The sequence below is a fragment of the Leishmania major genome, chromosome 29 (genome assembly GCF_000002725.2).
Source record: "Leishmania major strain Friedlin complete genome, chromosome 29".
Taxonomy (NCBI): domain Eukaryota; phylum Euglenozoa; class Kinetoplastea; order Trypanosomatida; family Trypanosomatidae; genus Leishmania; species Leishmania major.
This window is the reverse complement of record NC_007270.2, coordinates 580,759-607,387: the sequence shown is the minus strand read 5'-3', so window position 1 is coordinate 607,387 and position 26,629 is coordinate 580,759. Positions and strand designations below refer to the sequence as shown.

Sequence of the window (26,629 nt, the reverse complement as noted above, 5' to 3'; positions counted from 1 at the left end):
CTGGCGGCCGACAACAAGAGTTCACAACCGTACCCGAGGGCAGGCTGTGCAGGCTTTTGGTTCCCCCACAAAGAACGGAGACGGAACCCTGATACCGCGGTGATGTGGCGGGCATCATCAAGTTGTAGTGGCCGTGTACGCAGCAGAGGAGAAAGGTGAGGGGAAGGGAGGCAGAGAATAAAGTAGGCCAGTCTTGGCATGAGAAAGGAACTGTTGCGAACGAGAGCTGCATGTACCTCGCTGCTTATTTTTTTGAATTTGTTTGCTTCAGCTCTTGATGCCTTTGTGCGTCAGTCACCGGCTGCGCACACATGCGTAATCGTGGCTTGTCTTTTCGTATGTATTTGCGTGTGTTCGTGATGCCGGATGGGGGCTAGAAGCTGAGTGTGCACGCTGCTTGTCATGCGATGGGGCTGCCATATCGCATTTAGTAAGAGGCGTTGTCGTAGCTCATGAGATTGTACAGGTTGTCCATCGCGTGGCCGAGCTGCTGCGAGTAGCCAAGGTGGTCAGCATCTTCGCGGCTGCTGCCGCTGTTGAGGCCGCTGCCGACCACCCCACCGCCTTTCTTTGACTTTGTGGTGGAGCCGAGGGGCCAGCCGAGGTTCAGGTCGATGTCCGGGTACACCATCCAGCCTGCCTGCTCGTCGTCCTCGTCGTCAGAGCGGCCGATTCGCGAAGGCGGCTGCGCAGACGTGCCGGGCAACGTCCTGCCAGTGCTGCGGCGGCTCAACTCCTTCGATGTCGACGTCGCCGTAGACGATCCGTGGTGGACTGTCGCTCCCATATCGCCGCCGCCCACGGCGCCGAAACCCAGCTTTTCTGTATCTCGCATCTGCGCGGCACTCCAGTAGTCGCCAGCGTCAGGCTGCGACCTCATGTTTGACACAGACCCGGCCGTCGGCGCATCTGCGAGTACAATCAGGTCTTGCGTGCGCGACTCGGACAGCATGGACATCATATCAAACACCCCTGTGGTCTCGTTGCTGCGCTGAGCATCACTAAAAGGCAGCACTGTCGGGGCCGCTGCTCCGGCTATGCTTGCGAAGTCGGTACTACCGGAGGCGACATTCATTGCGGCCGAGTTACTTTCCCACTGGAAAAGCAGATTGTTGTCAAGGAGACCGGCACCGCCGAGCGAGAGGGAGCAGCACGGACTCGGGTCACCGAGCTGGCCACTTCTGCGAAGAGTCGAGGCGGCCGCGCCGGAAGAGGCGGTCGCGGCAGGAGCAGGGCTGCTTAGTTGGGCCCGAAACGCGCTGGTGGCACTCTGTTTCTTGAGATTCGTGTTCACGTTCTCGCTGCTGCCGGTGCCACTGGCTGAACCACACAGCGGCGGGTCGACACCGTCCACCGCACGCATCAACTTCGTCGCACACGAGATACTGTAGTGAGACTTGGCTGCGTAGATGTCGTCCGTCGTGTAAGCGCCATAGTCAAAGGTATTCGTATTGTCAGGAGTCAACGCAGCGTCGTCTGTTGATATCATCTTGGCCACCGCCGCCATCAAGGGCGCTGTCGTGAACGTTGGCGGCGCTACGGCTGCCGTGACGGGCTGCGTCGGCTCAGAAGAGAAGCGCCGCGACGGCGACTGCGGCGCGGGGGAGCGGCCTGGTGGCAGCGGTAGACTAGTCGGCTGCGCTGGGGGAGCAGCAGTGTACTTCATCGTCGAGTTGCCGCGCGTGTCTATTGCGCCGTGCACACTGCAGCTCGCTGCAGAGCCGGCACCAAGGGTGCGGGTGGCTTGGTAGAACTGGAAGTCGTTGGTGTTGTTGCTCGCAAACGAGGCCGCAAGCGCCGAGTTGAGAGGGGCTGCCAACGTCACAGTGGCGGCGCCAGCGCTGTTCGCACTGCTGCTGCCGCCCCCGCCAACACTCGTCCCGCCGCGAATGGCGTGCATGGGCGAGGAAGTGGCACGTGGGCCATGGCGCAGGTTCGACGCACCACTAACCGCACCGGCCCCTGCCTCTGGGGCGACACGGTGGGTGAATGTGCCGTTGCCTCTGGAACGGGCGCCGCCGCCAGCGGTGAAGGATGCGCTGGTGCTTGGCGGCAACACTCGCGGGAGATGCTTCTGCGGAGTCGATGCGCACGAAGGCGGACAGGCGTCTGGCGGCAGTGTGTTAGCGCGCCGAGAGGCAGAGGAAGAAGGAGCGGCAGCGGCGGCCGCCGCAGCAGCAGCGGCTGAGCGGCTGAGGGGCACGGAGGGGCTGGTGCTCGCGTTGCTGCGTGGCTGTGGGATGAGTCGATATGGCGCTGGGGCGTGGCCGCCACTCAAAGTGCTGCCACCTTCAGACTCTGCTGGTACAGGTCGCTGTTGTTGCGCCTGCTGCACCGCGCCGGAGCGAGGCTGCGGAAGCACCAAGGTTTTTGGCTGAGACTGCTGAAAAGATGAGTTGCTGAGCGGTGTTGTGGAAGAGGGCTGCGCTGACTGCGGCAGAGATGAGCTGGTCACTCCATCTCTCTGCACGGCGTCGGTGTGGGAGCCCGAAACGTGGAAGGACAACCCACCGGCGTTGGCTCTACTGTTGCTATGGTTGCGGCCGTTGCCTGAGTGTGGAGCGGCACCGGCACCTGGCACTGATGCGGAAAGCTGCCTCGATGGCGGCGACTTTGCAGTAGCGCCGCTGGCGGCGGCAAGGTTGCTACTGCACTGTTGCAGCATCGTGTAAAACTCCTGCGTCTCATACGAGGATACCGGGAAGCCGCCAGCGTAGTCGCCACCAGCAAAGCCCATAAGATCTGGTGAACCGCTGCCCACGGCCTGGACTGGGTGTGAGCCGCTGCTGCCCCCTATGAGCCCCATGCTGCCAGGCGTCTGCGAGCCGTCAAGCACAGCGTCTGCAGTGTTGAAGACCCCGATGTGCTGCGGAGTGGCCGTCGTGGCTGACGAGGACTTCGGCGGCGCCAAGAATGGTGTGGGGCTTTGAACGGGCTGCCGGGGTGCTTGTGCACTCCCAGAGGTCTGCCCACCGTAGGGGAGCACTGCTGAGTTGCTGTGAACTGGAGTGAGGCCGGCGTACGGTGGGGTTTCATTCGGTGACCCGGCTGAGCCCGTTGTCCCGGCAAAGAAGCGCGGTGGCGAGAGCACTTGGACTGCGCTGCCGTCCGGTGGCACACGAGGGAAGCTTCGACCGGCACCGCTACCCGACGCCCCACCCCACCTCAGTGACATTCCGCGTCCACTGCCCGGCGGCAATGTTAGCCCAGTGGTGCTATGCAACTGCGCAGCAGGGGGCGACGTCATTGGTGTGACAATATAGTCCGTTACGGGCACGTCGGACCAGCTGAGAGTATTGTTGGGGACGCCGACCATGATGGCAGAGTGGCGTGCACCTACGCTACCGCCGCTGCTGTTGTGAGGCGCATGCGCCCCATTCCCATTCGCACCAACGCCGTTCAGGATGCCAACGTTGTTGGCTCTGGCGGTGTTGCCGCCAAGGGCATTGTGCCGCACTGGTGTGTCCTCCGCTAACTTCACCATGAGTGGAATGCCTTGGCACGAAGCGAACGGCATTGTGTTGTGCACCGCGGCGGTCGCCTGCTCCGCAACGCCCTCCTGCTCGAAGGTGACAAACGCGATACGGCGGTCATCGGTGCTGGAACCGGCGGCGACGCTGTCATGTCCGCTGAGGGATGAGGGGTCCGCCTCCACCGCAGCAGTGGCACCGCCGCCGCCTGGCTGCGAAACGGCGTTGGCGGCTGCCGTGTCGCGATGGGTACTGACCGACTTCACCGAGCCGTGCTGAGTAAAGAGGGCCATGAGCATCTCCTGCGTTACGTCCTTTGGCACATTACGAATAAACAGTTTTCGCATTTTGCGCCGCTCATCCCCGGAAGGGGCCTTGTCATGCTCGCGGCGGGCCCACTGCACCGTCACCCGTTTCGAACCCGTCACCGACCGGCCTCCTGCAAAGGCCTCCATGGCCCGCATCGCCTCCTCGTGTTTCGCGAACCGCACAAAGGCAGTGCCGAGGCTGACGCCGGTGTGAATGTTGCGCATGATAGCCGAGTTGACAATTTCGCCGAACGGGGCGAACATCGCTCGCAGCTTTTCTTCATTCAGCTCGAGCGGCAGATGCCGCACAAACAGATTCACATGGCTGTGATTTGCAGGCGGTTGAAGATGGCGCAAGGACGGTGGGGAGACGCCATCGCCACCGCTACCAGCGGCTCCGGGCGTGCTGCCACAACGACGGTCACCACCGTTACCACCTGTAGCGCCGCTACAGGCAGCCGGTAGTGTTGCGCTGCAGCTGTTGAGCACCAAGCTACCAATCTGACTGCTGCTGAAAGACGACTCCATCTGGGCAGAGTCGTGAGGTTTGCCGGAGCGCTGCTGCTGCTGGACCTGATTCTGAAGCAGTTGCTGCGAGCTCAAGGCGTGTGGAGAAAGGTTGGCCGGGAACGGGGTGCTACGGCCAGTTTGCTTTGCCCGCCCGCACTGCTCACTGCGGATGCTAGCCTGGTCCTCAGCATCCTCCGCGCCATCGGTGGCGGCGTCTGTGTTCAGTTGGCTGCTGCCTTCCTCGCCGCAATCGCGCCGGTGACGGTCAAGAGGATCGGTGCGACGCAGTCCCATCGGGACATAGGCTGCCGGAGCGGTGGAGTCATGTGTAGGGGGGGATGGTGGCAACGGTGAACCCACTGGCGCTGACGCGGGAGGGGAATAGTGACCGTGCCGGACTAAACCAACGCCACCGTGAATGAGACGCGCGTGATGTCCTCCGTGCACAGGATCGCTTGTGGCACCAGCATCGTCGACGCGACGGCTGATGACCCCGCTGCTCGAAAGAGGATCCATGACGCGCGTTGTAGGGGCGGCAGCTGCCAACGGCGCACACAGCTTCGAAGAGGAAGACGATGACGTCGCCCTCGTGAACGCCAGAGATGTTGTACCGGCGCTAGAGCTCTCTCGCTCGTCAAGAGGGCGGAGCTTCCCCGATAGCGTGACCTGGATGCCACACGTCGCTGCTGCTGTAGCTGCTGCCTGAGAGCGCGCGTGTGTGTGTGGGGGGGGGGGGGGGAGGGGGGCAATCACGTTTGCAGGGGAGTGGGTTGAAGCAAGAGCCGCAAACTGCATAGATGCCTCACTATTTTTTTGCTGTCTAACGGATTGAGCAAAGAAGTCTGCGACCTCCGAAAACTAGTGAAAAGGCACAGAAAATAGCTAGTTCACACCCCCTTCAGTCGCCACGAACTTTGGCAAGGCAGCAGAGAGAGAGAGAGAGAGCCTCAGTTCAAGAACTGCTGTGGGAATGGCAGGGGTGGAGTGGAAAAGCAGAGGGAAAACGAGAGAGCGAACACAAACAGCAACAAGAAAGATAAAACCTTCAACGTACTTCCCCCCCCACACACACACACGCGGGTGGCGAGCGGCGCCAATCAAAAAAAAAGAGCGTGAAAGTAAACGATGAAAAGGTGCTACGATATGCCGGTGCGAGAAGACGATATAAAAAAAAAGAAGTAGGTAGGCGCAAAGACGACGAAACGATGAAGGAAAGGAGGGCGGAGGTACCTGGCAAAGCCGACGAGAACACGCGTACAGGTACGATAGAGGAGGGAGAAGGTGCGAAGGCTTCGAAGAAAGGAATACAAGCTAAAGGTCGAGTACGTCTCTATGTTTTTTTTTTGTTGTTGTTGTTTCGCTCCCCTCTGCGTCTCTTGATGTTGGCGGCCACACGTCTCTGCTAGGGGAAGGGAAGAGGAGAGCAAAACCAACCCAAGAAGGCAAGTGCAGTTGAAGAAAAACGAAGAGAGGCGAGGAAGGGGGGAAAGGGGATAAGACGCCGATGGAGGGAGAGTTCGGTGTTGGCCGTTCCTTGATGGCCGCCCCGCCCCCGCCCTCTACTTTTCTACTCTGCTCTTCTTTCTCCTCCTTTTTGTTTTGTTTTTGCTTGCTTCTTTTTGAGTGGGGCGCCTACTTCGATGTCTCTCGGAGACGCGCGTGCGCGCCAATAATGATAAAAAATAGCAACACCACAAAGAAAGAGACACAGGAGAACCACTTGCACAAAGAAAGGGGGGGACAAGAGAACCACTACAAGGACACACACGCAGAGAAGCAAAACGAGGAGGAAGAGGAGAGAAGCCGCGTCTCAGGAAGAGAGTACAAACGAGGACACACAAAAAAAATGCAAACAAAAAGCTGTCTCTTCTTTTTCCAAGCAAGCAATCGAGAGATGAGTGGGCGGGATAGAGGGAGGGAAGAATATGCAAGTCGGCGTATCTGCGCCGTCTGGTGAGCAGGCGGTCGCCCTCCCAATGCGTGGGTACGAGAGAATTGTGCCCCCGCCCCCCTCTCTCCCTTCGATGCTCTCTTGAGCACAGACAGGGAAAATCAAGAAAAGAAAACGAGGTAGAGAGACGCACTGACTGACAGACAGACAAGCTGAGAAGAGACAGTACAGACGGTAGAAAAAAAAAAGGAAACAGGGCGTCGAAAAGCAAACAAGAAGCACGCGATAAACGCAGGACACAAAGGAGAACCGGAAAAAAAAACGATGAACTCGACGAGAGAGGCGTGTGTGTGTGTGTGTGTGTGTGTGAGAGAGAGAGAGAAGGAAAGAGAAAGATGCAGGGGGGAGAAAGAGGGACGGTTAATTCAGAGGGAAAGAGAGAGAGAGTGGGAGAGGACAAACGGAGAACGAAACAAGCAAAAAAATATATAGTTGTGAAGGCTAACGGACAAATTGTGAGAGACACGGCCCGAGGGGAACGACAGGGTGAAGCGCGTAACGAAGCCGGGAGAAGAGAGCACAAGCAACAAAAAAAGTGGATAAAACAAAGAACAACAACAACAAAAAAAAAAGAAACGCAACGAAAGAGAGAAAGGGAGAGCGCGAGAGCAACAACAACAACAACAACAACGGCAAAGGGCCGAAAAGGGAAGCGCCCCCAACAGCGAACAGCCACACAAAACAAAGAAAAAAAGGCGTAAGGAGCACAGATGCACAACACACACAGAAAAGGAGCGAAGCAACAAGGGAAAGACAGAGATGGAGTTACACCAGTAGTATCCACACGCGAAGACAGCAACGTCGTGATACGAGTTGAGCACGGAAAAGGGTGCAGGAGGTAGTCGCGGGGGGGCAAAAGCACAAGCGCAAAACAAAGAAAAAAAGAAGGGGCGAGACAAGTCGGGGGCACAAGTGGACACGAACAAAAGAAAAAGAGAGAAGTGGTGAAGCAAGCGCGGACAACAACAAAAAAAAACACGTAAACTGAATCAGACGGCAAGAAAAAAAAAAGAGAGAAGGGCGAGCAAGCAGCGCACGATCAGCACAGAGACACGCACGCACACACAAAGTCGCAAGGAGAAAATAAAAACGGGAGCGAGGAAAGTCGAAGACAAATTTTTCAGGAGAACGTCAAGCAGAGAAGTCCACACACATACACACACATGGAAAAAAAAGGAAACGCCAATCCAATTGAGAACAACGCGTTTGTTTCCCTCAAAGTCGAAGAGCAAGATACGATAAAATAGATGTGAGAGCGGTGAACATCCAAAAAAAAAAGAAATCAAAAAGCCAGGATAAGTGCAACAGGGATGGAATGTAGCCCCTACCTCTCAGCCCTACGCAGAATGCGGTAGAGTCGACTGCCTGTGCGTGATTTTGATTGTGTCTCAACTAGTCCCTTTTTTTGGTGCACGTGTGTGCCTACTGTGTATTGTTTATTGCTGCTTTGCAGGAGACACGTTAATGGGGCGAGTGGTCGCCGAGAGAGGGAGAGAGAGAGAGAAAGCGAAACAAGCAAAGAAATGTGGCTGGAACTTATGTTCCGCCTTGCTGCGCGTGTACGTGTGTGGCGTGCTGCTGCTGCCGTTTATAGCTCCCTCTCTTTTTCTGTCACCGCGCCGTATCTGTTCAGTGTTCGCCGAGAGAATCAAACGTCTTTGGTCCCCTGCTTTCACCCTTTCTGTCTGGAACACTTGAATTTGTTTTCCTCTTCACGCGGTTTTTTTTTTCGACTCGTGTTCTTCTCCCTGATCTTACGTCTCCCGCCAGGACCCCTCTCTCTCTCTCGTTTCCTTTTTTCTCCGTTTGCCTCTTCGACTGCCGTGGTGTCGACCTCGCTCCTTCGCTCCCTTTTACCTTTTTTTTTTGGGGGGGGGGTACTCCTGCGCTCCCGGTATTAACGCCGCCGGGGGAAGCCGATGGTTTGCAGAGAACGGGACACACAGAGACAGATATGTAGATATAGAAAGAAAAACGCCACACGCTACTGCCAAGATACAACTAGTCCGGCCAACAACAAAAGTAGACGATAGCGGCAGACGGAACGGAAGAGGAGGAGGAAAGGCGAAGCGAAACAAAACGAGACAAAAAGAACGTCAACACGAAGAAGTCAACGACAATGTGAATTTCTGTTGTTTTTTCTCCGATCTTTCCTTCAGGGCATGCGACTAAAGACAACAACAACACAGCAAAAGATGGAAAAGAGACGGCACAAGCCAAACCCCTTCGCCACACCTTTTTTTTTGTTCTCACTATCTCTCTCTCTTTTTTGTCGTTCGTTTCGTCGTTCGCTACGCTGTGCCGGCGTGACTGCGCGGTGAGGCCAACATAAATGGCAACAAAAAAAAAGGAAAGATGGCGTTAAACAGGGAGAATCAGCACAACAGAGAGAGAGGGACCGAAAGAAAACACACACACATATATATATATATATCCGTTAGGTCGTTTAGATACGCCGCGATTGCACAACAAAACAAACGAAAAAGGAAAAAACGCACAGAAGTGAGAAGTAAGGAAGGAAAGAAATCGACAGGCACACGAGGGCTAATATACGCCCCTAGCCAAGCGCAAGTCTCAAAGGGATGAGGTGGCGCAAACCAAAATCCAGTATCCACGCTGCGCGCTTAAGCACGTTGTCTATGCTCGCAGAGGGAGGAGGTAGTACAAAAGCAGGTGCGCTGTGAGGCCCGGACAACAAGCGGAGGGGTGTTTGGAGGTGGGGGTAGAGGAGAGCGGAACGAAAAGGAAAAAAAATGGGTCGTCGTGGCCGTCTTTGATGAAAAGGAGGGGAAGAGAGGTTTGTCTTCAGCGAAAAGGAGAAACAACGACAACAAAAAAAACGATAGAGAGCAAGAAAACCAAAGCCAGGAAAATCGAAAGACAGAAAGGAACAACACAGACAAATCACAGCAGTTTGGCTCCTTCAGCCTATGTTATGAGAATTACGAAAAAAACGGGGGCGTGTTTTGTACTCGTTTTCGTGTTTCGTTTTGTCTTTCTGAGTGTGCGTGACAGAGAAGTTGCCTGTGCGCTGCTCCTGACCCTTCAGGCGGAAAAGAAAAGAGGAAACAAGAAGGGCTTTACAAGGCAAGCGCAAGCCGACAGAGAACGAGAAGGGCAAGGCGGGATTGCCGAGGAAGGAGGGGGAAGGGAAATGGTCAAGCAAGCACCCAAGTAGACAAAGACGGGAGGTGAGGGGGAGTTCCTGATCGGCGTCCTCGTCGCTCTAAAACACAACAACCACAGAGAGAGAGAGAGACAGACAGGAAGAGAAGACAAGCACGAAAAGAGAAGGAACGAAGATGTTGAAACGCAGCGGTGAGAGGGAAAGAGCAAAAGTGGAGACACCACCCAAGCGTGGAAGCGGGAACAGGTGTGTGACGAGAAGTGGATGCGAGAACGTCAGCGCGGAAAGTGTTGTGGCGGCAAGGAAACGGGAAACCCGCAGAGGGGAGTGAGCAGAGGGGAACAGATGAGAAAGACGAAGAAGAGGGACACAGCAGCAGAAGCACTGGCAACAGCTGAGCCAGGAACGACGCACAAACGCAACACCCAAACGAAGAGAAAAAAGGGGGAGCAAGTAACGAGCTTATGGATGCTAATGTGTTTGGCCTTCTTTTTCTCTTGTCTTGTTTGACCTCGATTAATGGCAGTCTCCGCGCGAACAGAGACCGCTGCTGCGATGCTGATCCCTCCACAGCGCACAGCACACCCAGCACACCAACAAATCGACAACCAAACGCACGCGCGCGAAGACACTTACAATGTTGACACCCCGTCTGTTTGGGGGACGCGGAGATGAGCACACGCAATCGACAGCACTATACTCGATGCACGAGAGCAAGGAAGATAGATGGACAACAAACGCACGCGCAGATGAACGCCAACGTCAACAAAAACAGCGGTAGCAGACGATACGAAGGCAAAATAACGAGCGATGCACGCACCCCAATATCCATCTATATAGATAGATTTGTGGGTGCGTATCTATATAGATATATATATTTTACCAGCGGCCAGAACTGGACGCGTCGATGACACAAAATGGCACCATACAAAAATACGGCCACAGCACGCGGACAGACACAGAGCAGCAGCGGGGCGACACAACTCGAAGGAAAAAGTAGATAAAGAATGGGACGGACAGGTAGAGGGAGAGAGTGGGGAGAGGGGGATGGCCAGCGAGGAGTCCCAAACTCACAATGCTCCTGCACGACACCGAGAGCAGAGATCAAGCAACAAGTCAAGAAGCAACACGCACAGAGGAGCCAACAAAAGAAGAGGAAGAGGGGGAAAGAGTGAGAGGGGGGGGGCGTTGAAGAGACAAAAAGACAGTGGATGACGGAGGGGGAGGGGGAGGAGGAGAGAAGGGTGATGGTTTGTACTATGGAGGGAGGGGAGGGAGGAAGACAAGAAACAGCTAGACAATGAGAACCTGTAACAGAGGCATAGGCACACACACATATATATATATAAGTGCACACAGATTGATGCACACGACGCAGGTACTCATGCACAAAAATACCCTTCAAGATCGCAGGCGCACAAAAGCAAAGACGGCACTCACCGACTCACGCAAGCGCAGGAGAACGACTAAAGGCGGGGGAGGGAAGAGGGGGAGGGGAGAGGGGGTCCGTTCGCCTGTGGGCCTGTCTATCTCAATAGGTGCTCAGGACGCGTGTGAATTAGTGTACGCAAGTGTGTTGCTAGCGCAATCGGTGGTGATTCGCGAGTCTCTGTATGTGTGTCGATTCACAGCCCTTGTTGTTCGCCTCGGCCTGCAGCCGATGACAACGGTAACCTTCTCTCGTTATTTCTGAGCACTGCCGCCAGACATGCAGACGCGCCTTTTTCCGAGGGTGCGTGAGCGAGCGAGAGAGGAAAGGATCGTCGAACAGCGCGGGAAGACACACACACACACACACACACACACACGCACACACAAAGAGACACCCAAAGGAAGAGCAGGAGAGAAACTAGTGGCAAAGCGAGTAAGATGCGTGCGAAACAGAGAAGCGCGTCGTGGAGCTCGAACTCCCGAGACTTTGACGGAGCAAGATCGTGGAACCCACGAGATAAGGGGAAAAAACGAAACACGCAAGAGAACCGGCCACCGCGAAAAGTGGGGGGCGCACTTGGTAGTAGAGGTGCGAGAGGCAGTGCTTGATTTGGAGAGGAGAAGAGCAAAGCAAGGTCAAGGGCCGCGAAGGAGAGACACTAAAAGGGAAACCAGTGCGCACGTCGGCGTATTTGCGTGTAGGCGTCGTGCTTCGTGTAGGCAGGAAGAGGGGAAAGAAAAATACGAACAAAACAATGTTCAACTCTACGGAGGTGGCGGTGGTGGTGAAGAGTGGCGCACGTGCACAAAAACGGGGCAAGGAGGGGATGATGGGGTGTGAGTGGGTGCGTGCGGGTCGGAGAGACAAGATTGTGATGCAAAGACAAACGAAACAGAAAGGTGCGCGCCAGTACATGACTCCGAGTAATAGACAGAGGACGAGAGCGGGAGAAGACGAGAGCTAGTAGAGAATACAGAGAGGAAGGGAAAAGGAGTGGTGGTGGGCGGTACGAGACTTGGCTTCGACCGCATGGTGGGCACCTCTATAGGTCCAAGTTTCCCTTTACTACATCGCAACGCTTTGACAGACCACGAAGACGGTGGGGGGAAGAGAAGACGCCCAACAGGGGTTCAGTGTATGCGTTACCAGCACCAGAGAAAAAGGTGAAGGTACACAACGGCAGAAAGAACGAGACACAAGCACTTCTCAGCCTCCCCCTTGCAGGAATAATGACCCCACTCCTCCATAACCGCTTGTTTGTGTGTATGTGTGTGCGTGTGCGTGGTTACCTTTTTTTTTTTCATAACGGCTGTCCGGTGCCAAACAAGAAATCATATGCGTAACTAAAAACGGAAACGAAACCATAAATATATAAACTAAGGAGCTCCCGAAATCACATATGCAAGGCACGCAACAGGCGTACAGAGGAGCCCCACATGCACAACGAAACAGAGTGAACACACACGAAAAAAAAGGGGAGGGGAGGGGTAAGCAATGGGAATACGCGCGCAGGTAAAACAGTCAGGGGAAGAGGGAAGATGCACTACCGCTCACGCGATCGGGGTGAGCCGAAACGAAACAACAAACCAAAGAAAAAAAAGCACTTCTTTTTTTCGTTTTAGGGTGCCGCTCTACCATGAAGCAATAAATGTACGAAACCCAACACAGCTTATCTACTCCTGCCGCACTGCCGCCACATCCGCGTCGTCCAGGACGAGCAGTCTGCCGTCGAAACCGGGTCATGCGTCCCATCGGCTTTTCTTGCCCTCCCTCGCACGCACGCCGCGCCATCGGCGACACACGCACAGGGGTGGACCGCATGCCTTGATCCACACAAGACCGCCCTCAGCGTCCTGCTCGAGGGCGGAGGCCGTGGCGTCTGCCGTGCGTGTAGAAGGGGGTGGCGGTCACGGGGGCGTGCCGGGCGAGCGCAGCAACGCAGTTGGCCACACCCAGGCCAGGGCCCTCCGAGACCTTGCACACCCTGCCTGCATGCCATGCCTCTCCCTCAGTCGCCCCAAACCGCGGCGTGCCGTAATGTGGCGTGGGGACTCGCCCCATGCGCGTCGGGACGACTCGCTGGTGCCATTCGGGGGTGCTCTCGTCGTGCTTCCGGCGTCTGCGCCTCATCAGCGCAGACCCGGCCGGACGTAGGGGCCACCGCACGCTCCGCACGCACGCGCCTGGCTCGCCCATCGCTCCTGCTCTGCTCACCTGCGCATGGCCTGTTCTGGGTCTCATACGCCATGCCGGCTGTGCTTGACCGCACCTGCGCGCAGTGCTCGCATTCCTGCGCCCTCGGGCTTGTTGCAGGACGACGACGCTGCCTGGGGGTGGGGGAGAGGGCGTGGCTGGCCCGCTTGACCACATGTGCTGCACCACAGGTGGGACGCCGCTATGCGTGTGTGGCAAGGCAGCAGGGGGGCATCCCGCCCTCCGCTGAGCCCGCAGGCCTTTCGCAGGCGGGGGCGTGTCGAGCGGAAGGCGGCCCGCGGAGAAGCACGCGCCAGCGCAGCAGTAGGCAGCGCAGCATCAGCACCCCATGCCGCCACTGCCAGCCACCCGCCCTTGCAGCAATGGCGGAAAGGGGGGAAGGGCAAACGAAAACGAAAGTGCAGGGAGAAGAGAGAGAAGTTGTTGTGCAGAAAGCGAGAAAAGGCTGTCGGGTGAAGATGAAGGCTCACGAGCAGGACGGAGGTTTCCACACGAGCAACGACGAAAAGATGTGCGGATGCGAAACACCAACGGGTACAGCGAGGAGAGCTGACGGAACAAGGGGACAAGGAGAACAGTTGAAACGTCAACTACGGCAGAGCTGTAGGACATTAAAAGTGAAAAGGAAGAGCATCAAGATGACGTTCTTCGGTGGATGGCACGTTGAAAAGAAAATGAAAGGAGCCAGTGGTGGGTGCGCAGGTGAACCAACATATCAAGAGCCGAAGTGATAATGCAACGAAAAAGTAAATACACGCAACAGCGATGAAAAAGACAAGATGTGACAGCATTAACGTGAAGGCATCTCGACGGTGTGCATTCTGTTGAGCCGACATTCCGTAAGTGCATACGCTTAAAAATCTCGATGTCCGGTCGTTTGGATGAGGTTTGGCAAGGGTGTGGTGCGTTATGCTTGGCTCCGTGCATGCGCCGCGGTACCCCAGCTCCTCCACTCGCACCTCACCACCAGCGTGTGACCCCTTGAACACATAGCCCTGCTGACGTTTCTTTTGTTTTGTCTGCTCTCTGCTCGCTTTTCCTCCCCGATTCGTGCACAGATGCGCGGGCTGACATATGCATGGATCCGCCACCACCACCGGAGCCACTCCACAAGAGGGTGGTGATATTAGAGAATGGGGCGGCGCATTGAAGAAGCACGTTTTGCAGCTCTCTCATAGTGTGGCTTCCTCTGTACGCGGTCCATTCGCCAGAGCAACACGTGTACTGGGCGCTGCGGCCTGAGAGAAGCCCATTTTCGTGCGCAAGTGAAAGACAAAGAGAGACAGAGAGAGAGAGAGACGGAAGTAGATCGAAGATGCTTGGTAGTGCGTCACTTCGGTACCGCCCACTGGCTTTTCTCCATCACCGCCGACGTGCGTGAGCGTTGAGAGAAGAAAAAGGTTGCAGCCTCGCACTCGGTGATAGCCTTTCGCACACAGCGGTCAAGAAGAGATTGAAAACAAAAGCAGACGAGAAACGGGGGGGGTACGAAAATAAAATAAAACGGCACACGCGCACACACACACACACATATGCGCGGAGAAGGAGCATAGGTGTTTTCATGACGAACGAGGGAGTGCTCAAAAGCAACAACAACAAAAAAAAAAGAAGAGATACAAAAATAAGAAAGCTGTGGCGTAGTAGAGAGATCGTGGGATCTGCGGTGCCCCACACAGACACGCGCCCAAATCTGTATCCGGTGCTTTCTTTTGTTGTTGTCCTGCCGCCTCTTTCATATCCACCAAATACGCCCCCCCCCCCCTCCCCCTTCCCCCTCTATGAAGACGCAAGCGCCCGATGAGGGGCGAAAAAGCGAAACGGAGGGAAGGAGATCCGCGAAGAAGTGGGGAGGGGAGGGGAGGGGAGGGGAGGGGGGCGAAACAACGGCAAAGATCAGCGAATACAACAGATAAACTGCAATCCTATCGCCCTTCCCTCCTCCTCCCCTACAAGCACACATACCCCACGCATCAGCGCATGCACACAGACTCGTGAAGAGAGACAGAGAGAGTGAGCGAGAGCAAGCGTGAAGGGAGTGGGAAGCCCAAGAAGGGATAGCAGGTCGAATGGGAAAACAATCAAGAAATACCGCAAAACGAAACGAACGACAAGTAAGTGGGTAATGGATGATATCTGGAAAAAGGAGAGAGGTACAGGGAGATGTTAAAAGCATGATGAGAAGGGGAAAGAAAAAGGCATTAAGTACTTCCCTCAGGACGTAAAAAAGAAAAACAGGCGAGTGAATGGAAGACAACAGTAACACGAAAAAAGATAGCTGGCGAAAGGGGAGATAGTTGGCATGTGCTTTTTTTTCGGGGAATTCGCCTGCTTCGAAACGTTCTCCTTCCCTCTTTTTCGTTCTCTATTCCTCTGCTCTCGGCTTTCCTTACCGCCCTGTAAACCGGACACACAAGAGCATCCACCACTCGTGTTCGAGAAGCAATCAGAAAAATCAAGGAAAAAAAAGGATATAACGGAAGAGGGGCTCAGTAAAAGAAAAAGGCTGGTGCACTTATATATCTAGTTTCCATCGGCAAACACCTACACGAAGCACCTATGGATGAGCACATCCACCTACATCACGCGAGCGTGCAAAGGAATATGCTCACGGCGATCATGCGCGCGCATGCGCTTTAGTTTCGTTTCTACTTCCTTTTTTTTTGTCGTTGCTTTCTGGTTTTCCCCTCTCCTCGCGGTCTGTGTCGGTTTAAGCACTAGCAAACCGAAAGAGGGGGAAAGGCAAAGAAGAGAAGTCCGGGATGGTGGGACACACAGGAGATGAAAAGATGCAGGCGAAAAAAAAAGCATCCACTAAGAGAAAACAACGCAGAGCGAGAGAGACGCGCGCGTGATCGACAAGAGCTGATAAGCAACACGAGCGAAAAAATACAGCGTAGGCAAGGAACGTGATCGATAAAGAGAGAACGAGAGGAGCGCACCTCTCTTTGGTCACTTGTCTGCCTTCCAGAAACCGCGTCATCTCCACGCGCAAGTAAATGCTAGCCCAGACGCACGCGCAAGCACACCAGCACGCAAAGCCGCATTCGGATACGGCTGAGGTTTGCTCATGATGGGCTGAAAGGCACGTTGAGTTAAAGAAGTGAAGCATGAGTGGAAAGTGTCCGCCTGCACACTAAAGTGCACATATCGAAACAGATCAAGACAGACGGAGAGAGACGGAGAACGAAGCCGACAACAACGACAGCAAAGCAATAAAAAAAAAAAAACTGTTCTCCAACCACGCAAAGATGCACACGTAGAGACAACTCCAGAAAAGACGAGAGCGAACATATATATATGAGTAACAAACAGTAAAAGTAGAGACAAACAAGCGCAAACCCATCGCCCCAAAAAAAAAAACGATCAAAACAACAACAAAAAATTTGGCATTAATAGGAAGGAAAGCAAAGGCTTCCACAGAGAGAGAGAGAGGCACACACACACACACACACACACACACACATAACAAAGTACACGGAGAGGTCAAGCATCACTACAGAAAAAAAAACGTCCCTACGCATCGCCACATGCTGATGAGCACGCGGAGACAACCGTAGAAGGCACCACACAAAACGTTGCTTGAAAAGGGAACAAAGTAAAGCATAAATATCTTTCCTTTCCTTTTTTCTGTGTTTTTTCATCTTGCCCGTGTGAGAAAACAGAGGGGAAGGAGAGAGAAAAAGCTTGAGAGAGCGCAGAATAAAGTTTCCCACCGATAGTGTGCATACCGTCAGATGATCCGAGACGAAGTGTGTGTGTGTGTGTATGCGCGCGATCACGCTGCCTATACCGAGCTTTACGACCCTAGGTGATATTTCGGTATTCTATGTATATTCTTCTTTTAACTAGGACCCACGAGAGTGCTAAAACACCCATCCCTTCCGGATTTCTTGTCTCACCTGGTGGAAATGAAAAAACGAGGGGTGGCACGGGTGAGACGGACTCTGATGCATTACAATAGTTAAGGGGACGATGGCCCGATCGGGACTTTGAATGCCAACAACAAGAAAGCAGCGATCGGGCAAAGAGCATGAGGAAGTGTATCCAAGCATGAAAGCAACCGCTTGCCCACGATGCCGGTGCTGATCGTTCGCTCTGACCGCGTGAGAAAACGGAGCGAGAGAACGCAAAGAATAAGCACTTGAAGAAACGAGAAGCCAAAAACGAGAAAAAAACAATTTTAGATGACAACAGGGGTTCGCTGACTGGCTGTGGAAGAGGAACAAAGGGAGGGAAAGTGTTGAAGCAGAAGACACCGCAGGGGCAGAGGATGACTGGCGGATGTCTGCATTCGCTGTCCAATGCGAGCCTTCACCGCAATACACGCAAAGAAAACGGAAGAGCACACCACAAACAACGAGAAATTGAAAACAAAGTGCGAGCGCAAGAGCCACATCTGCGTCTGCATGAGGAAGGAAAATGGGAGAAGGGAGAGGAGGCGTTCCTCACGAGTGGGGTCGGGCGCAATCCTGATGGAGTGATTGTACAAGAGTACTCGCACGCGCGCACGCACAGTGGAAACTCCACAGCGCATTGCGAGCAAGAAAGTGCTAGAAAAGGGTCAGAAGCGGGAGAGGAGAAAGATCGCATCAACGCATCCGAGCGCGTTTTTCTTCGCCTTTCCATCGCGTCGATCTCTGCAGCTCTCATGCGTTCTCCTGATCTACTCCCCTTCGCCCCATCTCACTGGGAGAGAGCACACAGTCAGCCGCGTTTGTATGTGTGTGCCGGACATCGCAGCCCTAAGCCGGCCCTTTTAGATGTCCTCCATTCCTCACACGTCAGCTGAGGCCCTGGCAAGCACCTCTTTCGTTCTGTTTGTGGTGTTGCCACAGCCATGCTATTGTGTGCCCCGCTCTTCTTGGGGGTGCAAAACAACAAAAACAGCAAAACGAGAGACCACTGGTGGTCACAACGGGAGTGAAAAGCAGTCTTTCATGCACGCCCTCGTTTCTGCCGCCGCCGCTGCTCATTCGCACACGCAACTTCCGCCACTTCATCGAGAGCGGATAAAGGGAGAGGCATCCGCCTCATGCGTTCCCTGTCCGTCGCGCGCACCTGCCGGCTATGGCTTGAGAAGCCATCAGCACAAGCACACGGAAGACGAAGCACGGAAGTAGCAAGAATGGCATCAAAATCCTGCGAGACACAAAGAACAGAAAATGGGTAAATGGGAACACGAGACGCACTCATTAGCCATTCGTGCGGTGGTCGTACGAGTCGCACTAACCGTGGAAAGGGGGGCACGAGGGGGAGAAGGCCGAGGGAGGGAAGGGGAGCACAAACGACCTGAAAAGAAACGGGCGAAATAATAATAAAAGAGAAGACTGGGCAGAAGACGAAACACGGAGTAGAGCGCACCGAAGTGAGAGAGGGCGAGAAGAAAACAAAAAAGCCGGGTGAGGTGTGAAACGCAGGGAGATGGAGGAGGGAAGCACAAAGCAAACAGGAAAAAAAAAAGATATCACCGTATCTGCGCACACTCGGTCACCGCCACGTCCGCCCAACGTGCAGATCTTTGCGAAGAGGCTTCTGCGCTTGACTGTGCTTGTGTCCTGCCGCGTGTTTCTTGGCGTTGCCCAGCGCTCCTCTTCTGCCTACATTTGTGCGTGCATGTACGTTTGTGTCCATGCCCAACGACGAGGGAAAGCAGAGAGGCAAGCCCCAACGCACGCGCACACTCTCGCACTCCATGTACATCTTTCTGTGTTCTTTTTTTTCCCGGAGTGCATCTTTTTTTTGTTCACATCCCCACCCATCCTTCATTCAGCTAGAAAACTCTTTGCTAATGAGCTTGGGTAGTTGCGGCGGCTCGCTCCGTTTTTTTGTTTTGTTTTTCGTTTGTTTGGTTTCCCCTTTTGCATCATCCTTTCCGCCCGGCCTGGGGGGAAGGGGAGGGGCGGGGGATGCTTGTGGCGGATTATATACCCCCTCTCCCGCCGTTTCGTTTCGCTGCCTCCCTTCTGCTGTTGATGGCATTTTCTGCTTGCCTTGGCGTTTCGACCCTCGACCTCGCTCGTTTGTGTAGTTGTGTTGTTTCTCAGTTCTGCCTTTTTCTTGCTTGGCAGCTTCTTTCGATTACACCCTCCCCCTTTTCACCGCAGCAGCAGCAGCAACAACGGTGTCGTTCATCACCAAGAATGGAAGCCAAAGAAAAACCGCCAACAGCATCGTCTGCAGCGCGGCCAACGAGGAGTGAAAAAGAAAGAGAGAAGCAAATAAAAGCCGAGAGAGTGGGGAGAGGCACACACACGCACACACACACGCACACGTATATATAGATATATACAGATAGATGTACACAATAAGCAAACCACGAGCACATGCTAGACGCCAATATGGGAGGTGCACGTCGTGAATAATGCAAGAGTGTACACGTGTGTAGATGTGCTCGTGTGGGGAGCGCCGATAAGTTACTCATCATATAACTCTCTGCAAAGCAGAGGGCAGAGAAGGGGAGAGGCATAATAGATGGAGCGAAAGAGGAAGAGAGAATAGGCAAGTCGTTGAGATCCAAGAAAACAACCGAGCAAACGAAAAGAGAAACAGAGAAACCGAAGATGCCGCAAGAGCGAGAGCGAGTGAAGAGGTACGAGGGTAAAGCAAGAAAAGTCAAAAAAAATATACAAAAAATAAAACCGGAGGCGAAACTGAAATCGACAGATCATCGGAAAAAAAAGAAAAGAAACAGAAAAGCAGAAGTGAAGGGGGAGACAAGAGGGGGAAAAAGGGGGGGGAGTGGAAGTAAACAGACAGGCAACCATTTCCTTGTTTCTTTCTCTTTTTTGTTTTCGAGGGAGGGAGGGAGGGGGGGGGGTTGTTGGTCGGTGATGTTGTTGTTTTTTTTCGTTCTAGTGTACAAAAAAAAGAAGGAAGTGATCAACATCAGCACAGAAGACCCGACATAACGAGGTGAAAAGGGCGTGCAGAGAGAGAGAGAGAGACAGGCAGACAGACAGAGCGCGCGATGTCACGAGACAAAAGACGAAGAGAGGGAGAGCCTCCCCACGTACGAAAGAGGAGCTCAACAGAAATCCCCAGAGAGGGAGGGGATACACAAACACGCACCCCCATACAAGTGTATACAGTAGTGAATGGGGTATTGCGGAAGACTTCTTTTCCTGGTGAAGTCGTCGCGAAGCTGCAGACGTGGTGCTCTACACACAACGGGGGCTGTGTTCTTCCGATGAGCTGCAAACCGTGTGCGCGCGCCATTGCAGGTGTCCTTCACAAATCCTCGACGGTACGGTGTCGGGCCTCTGCTCGCTCTTCGTCCTTCCTCTACCCACAAGGCCTTCTCACACGCAACAACAACAACCAAAAAACAACGACAATCAAAACGAAAAAAAACATTCGTCGACTATCCACTCCATCCTCGCATCTCACTCGTCGTGAGACACGGGAATTGAGGGTCGTTCCCTTTTCACTGGGTTTGTGTGTGTTCCTGTTGTTGTTGTACGTGGCTCTTGTGCCTCAAGAGCGCGTTATTCAAAGGCTGCGTGTGTGTGTGGGGGGGGGGTGCGGAGTAATGAGGATAAAGGCAAGGGAGGTCAAAAAGAAATAATAATGAAAGAAACGCAAGAAACGGAAAAAATGCCAACAGGTAAGGAAGAGATGAGGGAAAAGGGAGGACACAGAGAGAGGGAAAGAGATGAAGAGAGTGAGAATGAGATGTGAGCAGAAAAAAAAAAATCAAACTCAAAAAAAAAAAACTCACACATCCGTTAAAGCAAACAAACATCAGAAGATAATAATAAAATATTTTTGTACCACTATCGAGAGACCAGCTAATCATACAATCCAAAGCAAAACCCTAGAGAATGAGAAGGAGCAGCCTGCAAATCAAATAAAAAAATTACCTGGGGCCTGTAAGCGTGAGGGAGTGTGCGCACGGGGCTCATGTGCGAAAGTGGCCCACCGTGTGGGTCATTCGAAAGAAGAGGAGAGGGGGGAAGAGAAGGGCGAGGTCTTCGCGCGCACACACACAAACACATAGAAAGGATGCAGCGTGCGAATGGTCACCTCAACTATAGAGAAGCAAGACACGAAAATGAGACCAATAGACGAGGAGAGCGATAGAAAAGTACAAGTTTTTTTCGTCTTCTCTCTGCCGTGGCAGATATCGTTTTCGAGGGTTAAAAACAAACCCACTGAGAACAAAAAGAAAGGCTCGGTACTTGTGCACGTGTGCGCGCGCGGGCCTAGGGGTTCGTTGTTGTGACTGTCTTTCTTCGAGGGGGAGGAAGAGGAGGAGGCGTGGTGGCTCCCATGCATGCATGCAGGTACTAAAAAGAACAACAAAAAATCCAATCATTATAGCAGTAATACCACGCATGCGCACATACAACAAACAGCACGCCCGGGACAAAAAAAAACGGAGTGAGTAGGAGAATGGAAAGAACGTGGTAAGAGATGACGAGACACCATCGGCTGCTTAGATGAGGAAAAAAGCAATAATAAATAAATAACGAAAACGAAAGCAGAAACGAACAGGGTGCGCCACGCACACGCACACACAAAGAAACGACAAATAAAAGGGTATAGAGAGAGCGTGTCTCCCATAAGCAGTCACGCATGCATACAAGGGCTATTTTTTTCTAAGGGAGAGGACAAACACTCCAGCAACGCAACCCACACACACGTACGCGAGAGAAGTAAAGCTTGGAGCAACAGCGAGCAAACAAAAAAAAAAGACAAAAGAAGCGAGTCGAAACTCCGCTTCGTTAACGCGGAGAAGCAGAAACACATGCGGGAAAGGCCAAGAGATGAAGCGGCTCCCGACGAAGAGACGAAGGAAGCGAGCATAAATGATAGCGATAAAACCAACCAAAAAAAAAACACCTCGAAGGTCACCGGACAATAAAACAAGAAGAAGGTGACAAGAACCGATACAAGCAAGCAAACAAACAAAAGGAAAGAGAGAGTAACAGATTCGCTTCCATGTCCTCTCCGGTCCATCGCATTACGGCGTAGACTGTCCATCACAACTGACCAACAACAACAACAACAAAAAAAAAGACGCCCATTCGTTCCGCTTTTTTCGTGTTCCACCGCGCCGCGCTCACTGCTTGGTGGTATTGCACAGCCATGCTTGAGACACGACTCTCGTTCTTCTGTTCTGTTTTCGTTGTGTTTTGTTTTCTTGTTTTTGCATGCTTCCTCCTATTTCGATGCCTCATGTCTCTCTGGTGGTGCTCACGCAGCTGAGGGGGAGTGCCGCCCTCTGCGCCGTCGAGAGGCTCGAACACAGACAAAGACGACACAACAACAACAAAATATACAAGCATGCACGTTCCCGAGAGACGAAGAAGAGCAAGCGAAATCCATACAAAAGGGAGGGATGCTTCTGTTTCCTCCTGTTTCGTCCTCTTGTGATAATTCCAGACACACCTGCATGTGTGACACGACAACGCAGGCGCCGAACTTCGGCAGCGGTGGGGGAAAGGGGCGAAAGAAGAGGCCACCGAGCGCACAAGCCACAGCGCTTCGGGACGCGCAAAAAAGGAGAACGAAGAAAACCAGCAGAAGTTGTAGGGAATAGTAAAGAGGAAGGAATACGTACTCAGAAAACGTTACGAGTATACGTAGAGAAACAATATAGATAGAAAGAGAGAGAGAGAGAGAGACAGACAGACCAACGGAAACAGCTGAAGAAGAAAAATGGAAGATAGGATTGTCACCAGACAAGGAAGTACATAAGAGGAAGAAACCAACAAGGGAAGCCCCGCACACGCAAAACCGCTGCCCCTGGACTCGGAGACGGGCGTGCGGCACATGCGCGCAGTCGTACATAGCAATGAGAGGTTGAGGCAAACAAAATTAGAACTAAAACACATCCAAATCCAAAGCCGAGCGCACACGCACACAGCCGTGCAGACGGAGAGTCACCACTTGTCCTGTGGCAGACAGATACCATCAGCGCACGCACACCGACTTCGCTCCTCGATTATTGTTTTTTTTCGTTGAAGCGTCCATATGCCTTTTGAGGGAGCTTACAGTAGACAAGAAAACAGGGTGGGGGATAAGTGTGCTGTCGCGTACATGAGAGAAAACACACAAACATGTAGACATGTTAACAGCTAAAACGTGCAAAAACAACGAAAAAGATAAGAGAAGTTGATGTTCAACAGCTATTAATCACCACACGTAAAACAGCACAATCACCGACACGCAAAAAAAAACGATTCTTTCTTTTTATTATTGCACGTAGAGAAGAAAAGTGACATAGACACACGCGCATATGGGAAGGAGAATCAAATTTGACTCGAGCGCATCAAGTACCCGCGGGAGGGGGAGGGGGAACAAAGATGGTGTGATGAGCAACAAGAACGTAAGCAAGCGAAATTAGAATCAAAGCCGTTTTCGTTTGCGCGCGCGCAATATGAAGGAAGGCATGCACACAAAAAAAAAGCATAACAACAGAAGAGCACTGGAGGGTATGTTATTGAAGTAGACGAAGACAGCTGGCAAGGGAACAAAAAGACAAACATGTGGGGATGGAGGGGGGGGGGATGAAGGCAGTGAGAAGGAGGAAGGTGAGAGAAACGAGTGGCAGCAGAAAAAGTGGAAACAACTGAAGCAAAAAAAAAACCCGAGCGAGAACTGCGTAAGTGTCTTCTGCTGCTGCTCGGCAAACTCACACAAAGCAACACGCGCATGTGCACGGTAAGAGAGAGCATACAACGGCAGCGGCATCAGCGAGCCAAAGAAAAAATACGTCACACGTGTGTAGAAAATGGAATGCAAGTCTTCTCTCCTCGCTCTTCCTTCTCTCTCCCTCTGAAGACACGACCATGTGATGCATGTACGCCCGCGCACAACATAGCGAAGCAGAAGAGAGAGGTCGAGAAGAGCCGCCACACGCACGGAAACCGCCATAAAAGAAAAACCACAGATGGATACTCTCCGCACGACCAGGAGCAGCGGGCACCAGGCCTGCTTTGTACGGCACACGAAAAGTGAGCGAGCGAGACAGAGATACAGAGAGAGAGAGAGAGAGGGAGAGGGAGAGGGAGGGAGCAGGAGAGCAGCGGGCCTTTTTCAGCCCACGCGAATAAAGCTGCAGCTGGTGTAGGGGTTGTGGCGGTATGTCTGCGGCAGCTTTGGCGACGCCATTTTAACGTTCGACTGTGGTCGCAGCGAGACCGGATGCGCTACCGGTGCGGTATCGACAATCCGCAGGTCGCTCTCTTCCCCTCGGTCCGAGTAGGCCACTATGGGCTGCGAATCGTTCATAGAGCGGCTCTGTACCGGAAGCGCCTCGCAGCAAAGATTTGGAACCACTACCGCAGCGCGCGCGTCCTGACACTCCGGAACCGCGTGAACTGCCGGTAAGTGGTAGAGCCTGGGCGTCACTGGCACGTTGATGGGTAGCTCGCTCAATTGGGGAAGCTGCAGATGGTGATGCTGCTGCTGCTGAGGCGGCGCGTACTGCGACAGCTGCGGTGTCGAGCGGTTGAAGAAGAAACTCTGCCCCGCTTGGCTGTTGGGAATGTCGATAAGCGAGGGCCGCTGCGAGTCCGCCACGAACGGCATCGCCGTCGCATCTTTACATGGTGGGACACTGACCGCTGGCATCCGTCCGCCAGCGTTTGGCGGTGTTGTCGCCAGAAACTGAAGAGCGTTGAAAGGAGAGAGTGGGGCGGCAGAGGGCGGAGCTGCGCCTCTCACACAGCTCATTCTGTGTTGCTGCGGAAGCGTTGCTGACGTCATCGCGCCCAGCGGTGTTTTCAGCAGTGGCACGTTGCACTCCGGCGGTGTGAGCTGAGGGTAATTTTTGCAGAGCGAGACGTCAGCGGAAACACCCATATCTGCTATCGATGCATCGGCGCCGCTCGACTGACCAGCATGGATGCTCAGCGTGGTGCTGCTGGTGTGGCTGCTCAGGCTCATGATGGTGTTACCGCTGCTGATGGCCTGTTTGTGGCTGGGGCTCTTACTCGCGATACGGGTCAAGTTGTTTCGCTGGCTGTGGCTGCGCCGGTGCCGCTGCTTGGCGGCAGCTGCGGTAGGGGTCGACTCGCCCTGTTGCTGCTGGTGCTGGTGATTGTGCTCGCGGTAGTGCTTCGCTAGGTCCTCGGCCAACTTCACCATGATGGGGATGCCGTTGCACGACGCAAACGGCTTCGTGTTGTGTACCTCCCGCGCCGCCCGCTCCGCCGCGCCCTCCTCGGTGTAGATCACAAACGCAATCAGCCGCACCATCGCCTCATCCTGCACCGGCGACGTGTCCTTGTGCAGCGTCACCTGGCGCACATTGCCGTACGCCCCAAACAGCTTCTCTAGATCGATCTTCGTACAGTCGAGGGGAACATTGCGCACAAACAGCTTCATAATCTTCTTGCGCGCTTCGCCAACTGGCCCGCCCTCACTGCGCCTCGCCCACTGAACAGAGATGGAACGAGAGCCGACGTGCACGCCGTTCATCGCCTCCATCGTGTATCGGGCCTCATCGTGCGAGCTCATCCGCACAAAGGCGGTGCCAAGGCTCTCGCCTGTGTGAATGTCGCGCATCACTGCAGAGCTCAGGATGGTGCCATGCTCGGCAAACGCTGTCTCGAGCTCTGCCTGGCTCACCCTCGGGTCCAAGTTGCAAATAAAAAGATTGCTGTTGTGCAGGTTGCTCTCTTCGGAGGCGGTGACATGTGCCGCGGCGGAAGCGCGTCTGCTGCGGCCTTTCCTCGGTGCCGCCGCGCCATAGCTGGAACGTGTGTTCGTAGCTGGCGCCTGATTCGTCTGCATGGCGGCGCGTGGCTGGGAAAGGTTGGAGTCACTGGACCTGCTACTGTCCGAGGCAATCTTCTTTGTCTTGCCGCTTGCCACGAATGAGCTCACCGCATTCAGTGTCTGCGGGGTCACGTTGTCGTTGCTGCGCCCTTCGTCAGGGCGGGAATATGCACCGCCAGGAGAAACTCCCTCTCTGGTAGGTGGTGGCAGAATAGAAGCAGACGGCAGCACCGCTTCAGGCGACGCGGCACTCTCGCAAATTGGCCTGTTCCTCCGCACTGAGCCGCAAGAGGAGTTGAGGCGGGTCATTATTGTGCAGGACGATGGAGGTGGGTGGACAGATAGCTGAGAAGATCGGAAGATAGAAGAAAAGCAGGCCCACACAACTTGTAGGTGATCGAACAGAAGAGCAGTTAAAAAAAGATACACAACCTACCCACAAACCGTAACGCAAACTCGGAGCGGGCGAGGCGCACCACGATAGAAACAATAACAAGTAGGCACCTGGACACGAGAGAGAGAGTGAGTGAGTGAGAGAGAGAGAGAGAGAGATTCGAAAGGGAAATGGCCAGTAGAACACAAAACAGCGAAAGAGAGAGAGAAGAAACTTCCGTAACACCACACCACACACAGACGCAGAGGCGCAAAAACAAAAGGAAAAAACAGGAAATGCCCTCAGGTACCAACAACGAAACACGAATGGATGAATCAATGGTGGGGTAGTCTTTGGAACCTCAACCGAGCGGGGGAGAGCGTGCGAGTCTGGAACGGCGAACACCAAACGCGCGCACGCACAAGAGAAACGTGATGTGGTGGTTGCTTTGTGCGGTGTGTGGGGGCGAAGGAGAAAGTGCCTGTCGCTCACACGAAAAAAAAAAGAAGGGAATTCAC

General features: G+C 53.8%; 2 protein-coding genes across 2 annotated transcripts; both read right to left on the bottom strand.

Moving 5' to 3' along the window:
• Window positions 1–427: 427 nt before the first annotated feature.
• On the bottom strand, window positions 428–4,582 carry LMJF_29_1370 (putative RNA binding protein; the record flags this gene model as incomplete). Its single annotated transcript, XM_003722169.1, has 1 exon — window positions 428–4,582. The coding sequence occupies one exon, from the start codon at window positions 4,580–4,582 to the stop codon at window positions 428–430; it is 4,155 nt and encodes a 1,384-aa protein (XP_003722217.1).
• A 19,470-nt stretch (window positions 4,583–24,052) lies between these two features.
• LMJF_29_1360 (putative RNA binding protein) lies at window positions 24,053–26,047 on the bottom strand (the record flags this gene model as incomplete). Its single annotated transcript, XM_003722168.1, has 1 exon — window positions 24,053–26,047. The coding sequence occupies one exon, from the start codon at window positions 26,045–26,047 to the stop codon at window positions 24,053–24,055; it is 1,995 nt and encodes a 664-aa protein (XP_003722216.1).
• Window positions 26,048–26,629: the final 582 nt, after the last annotated feature.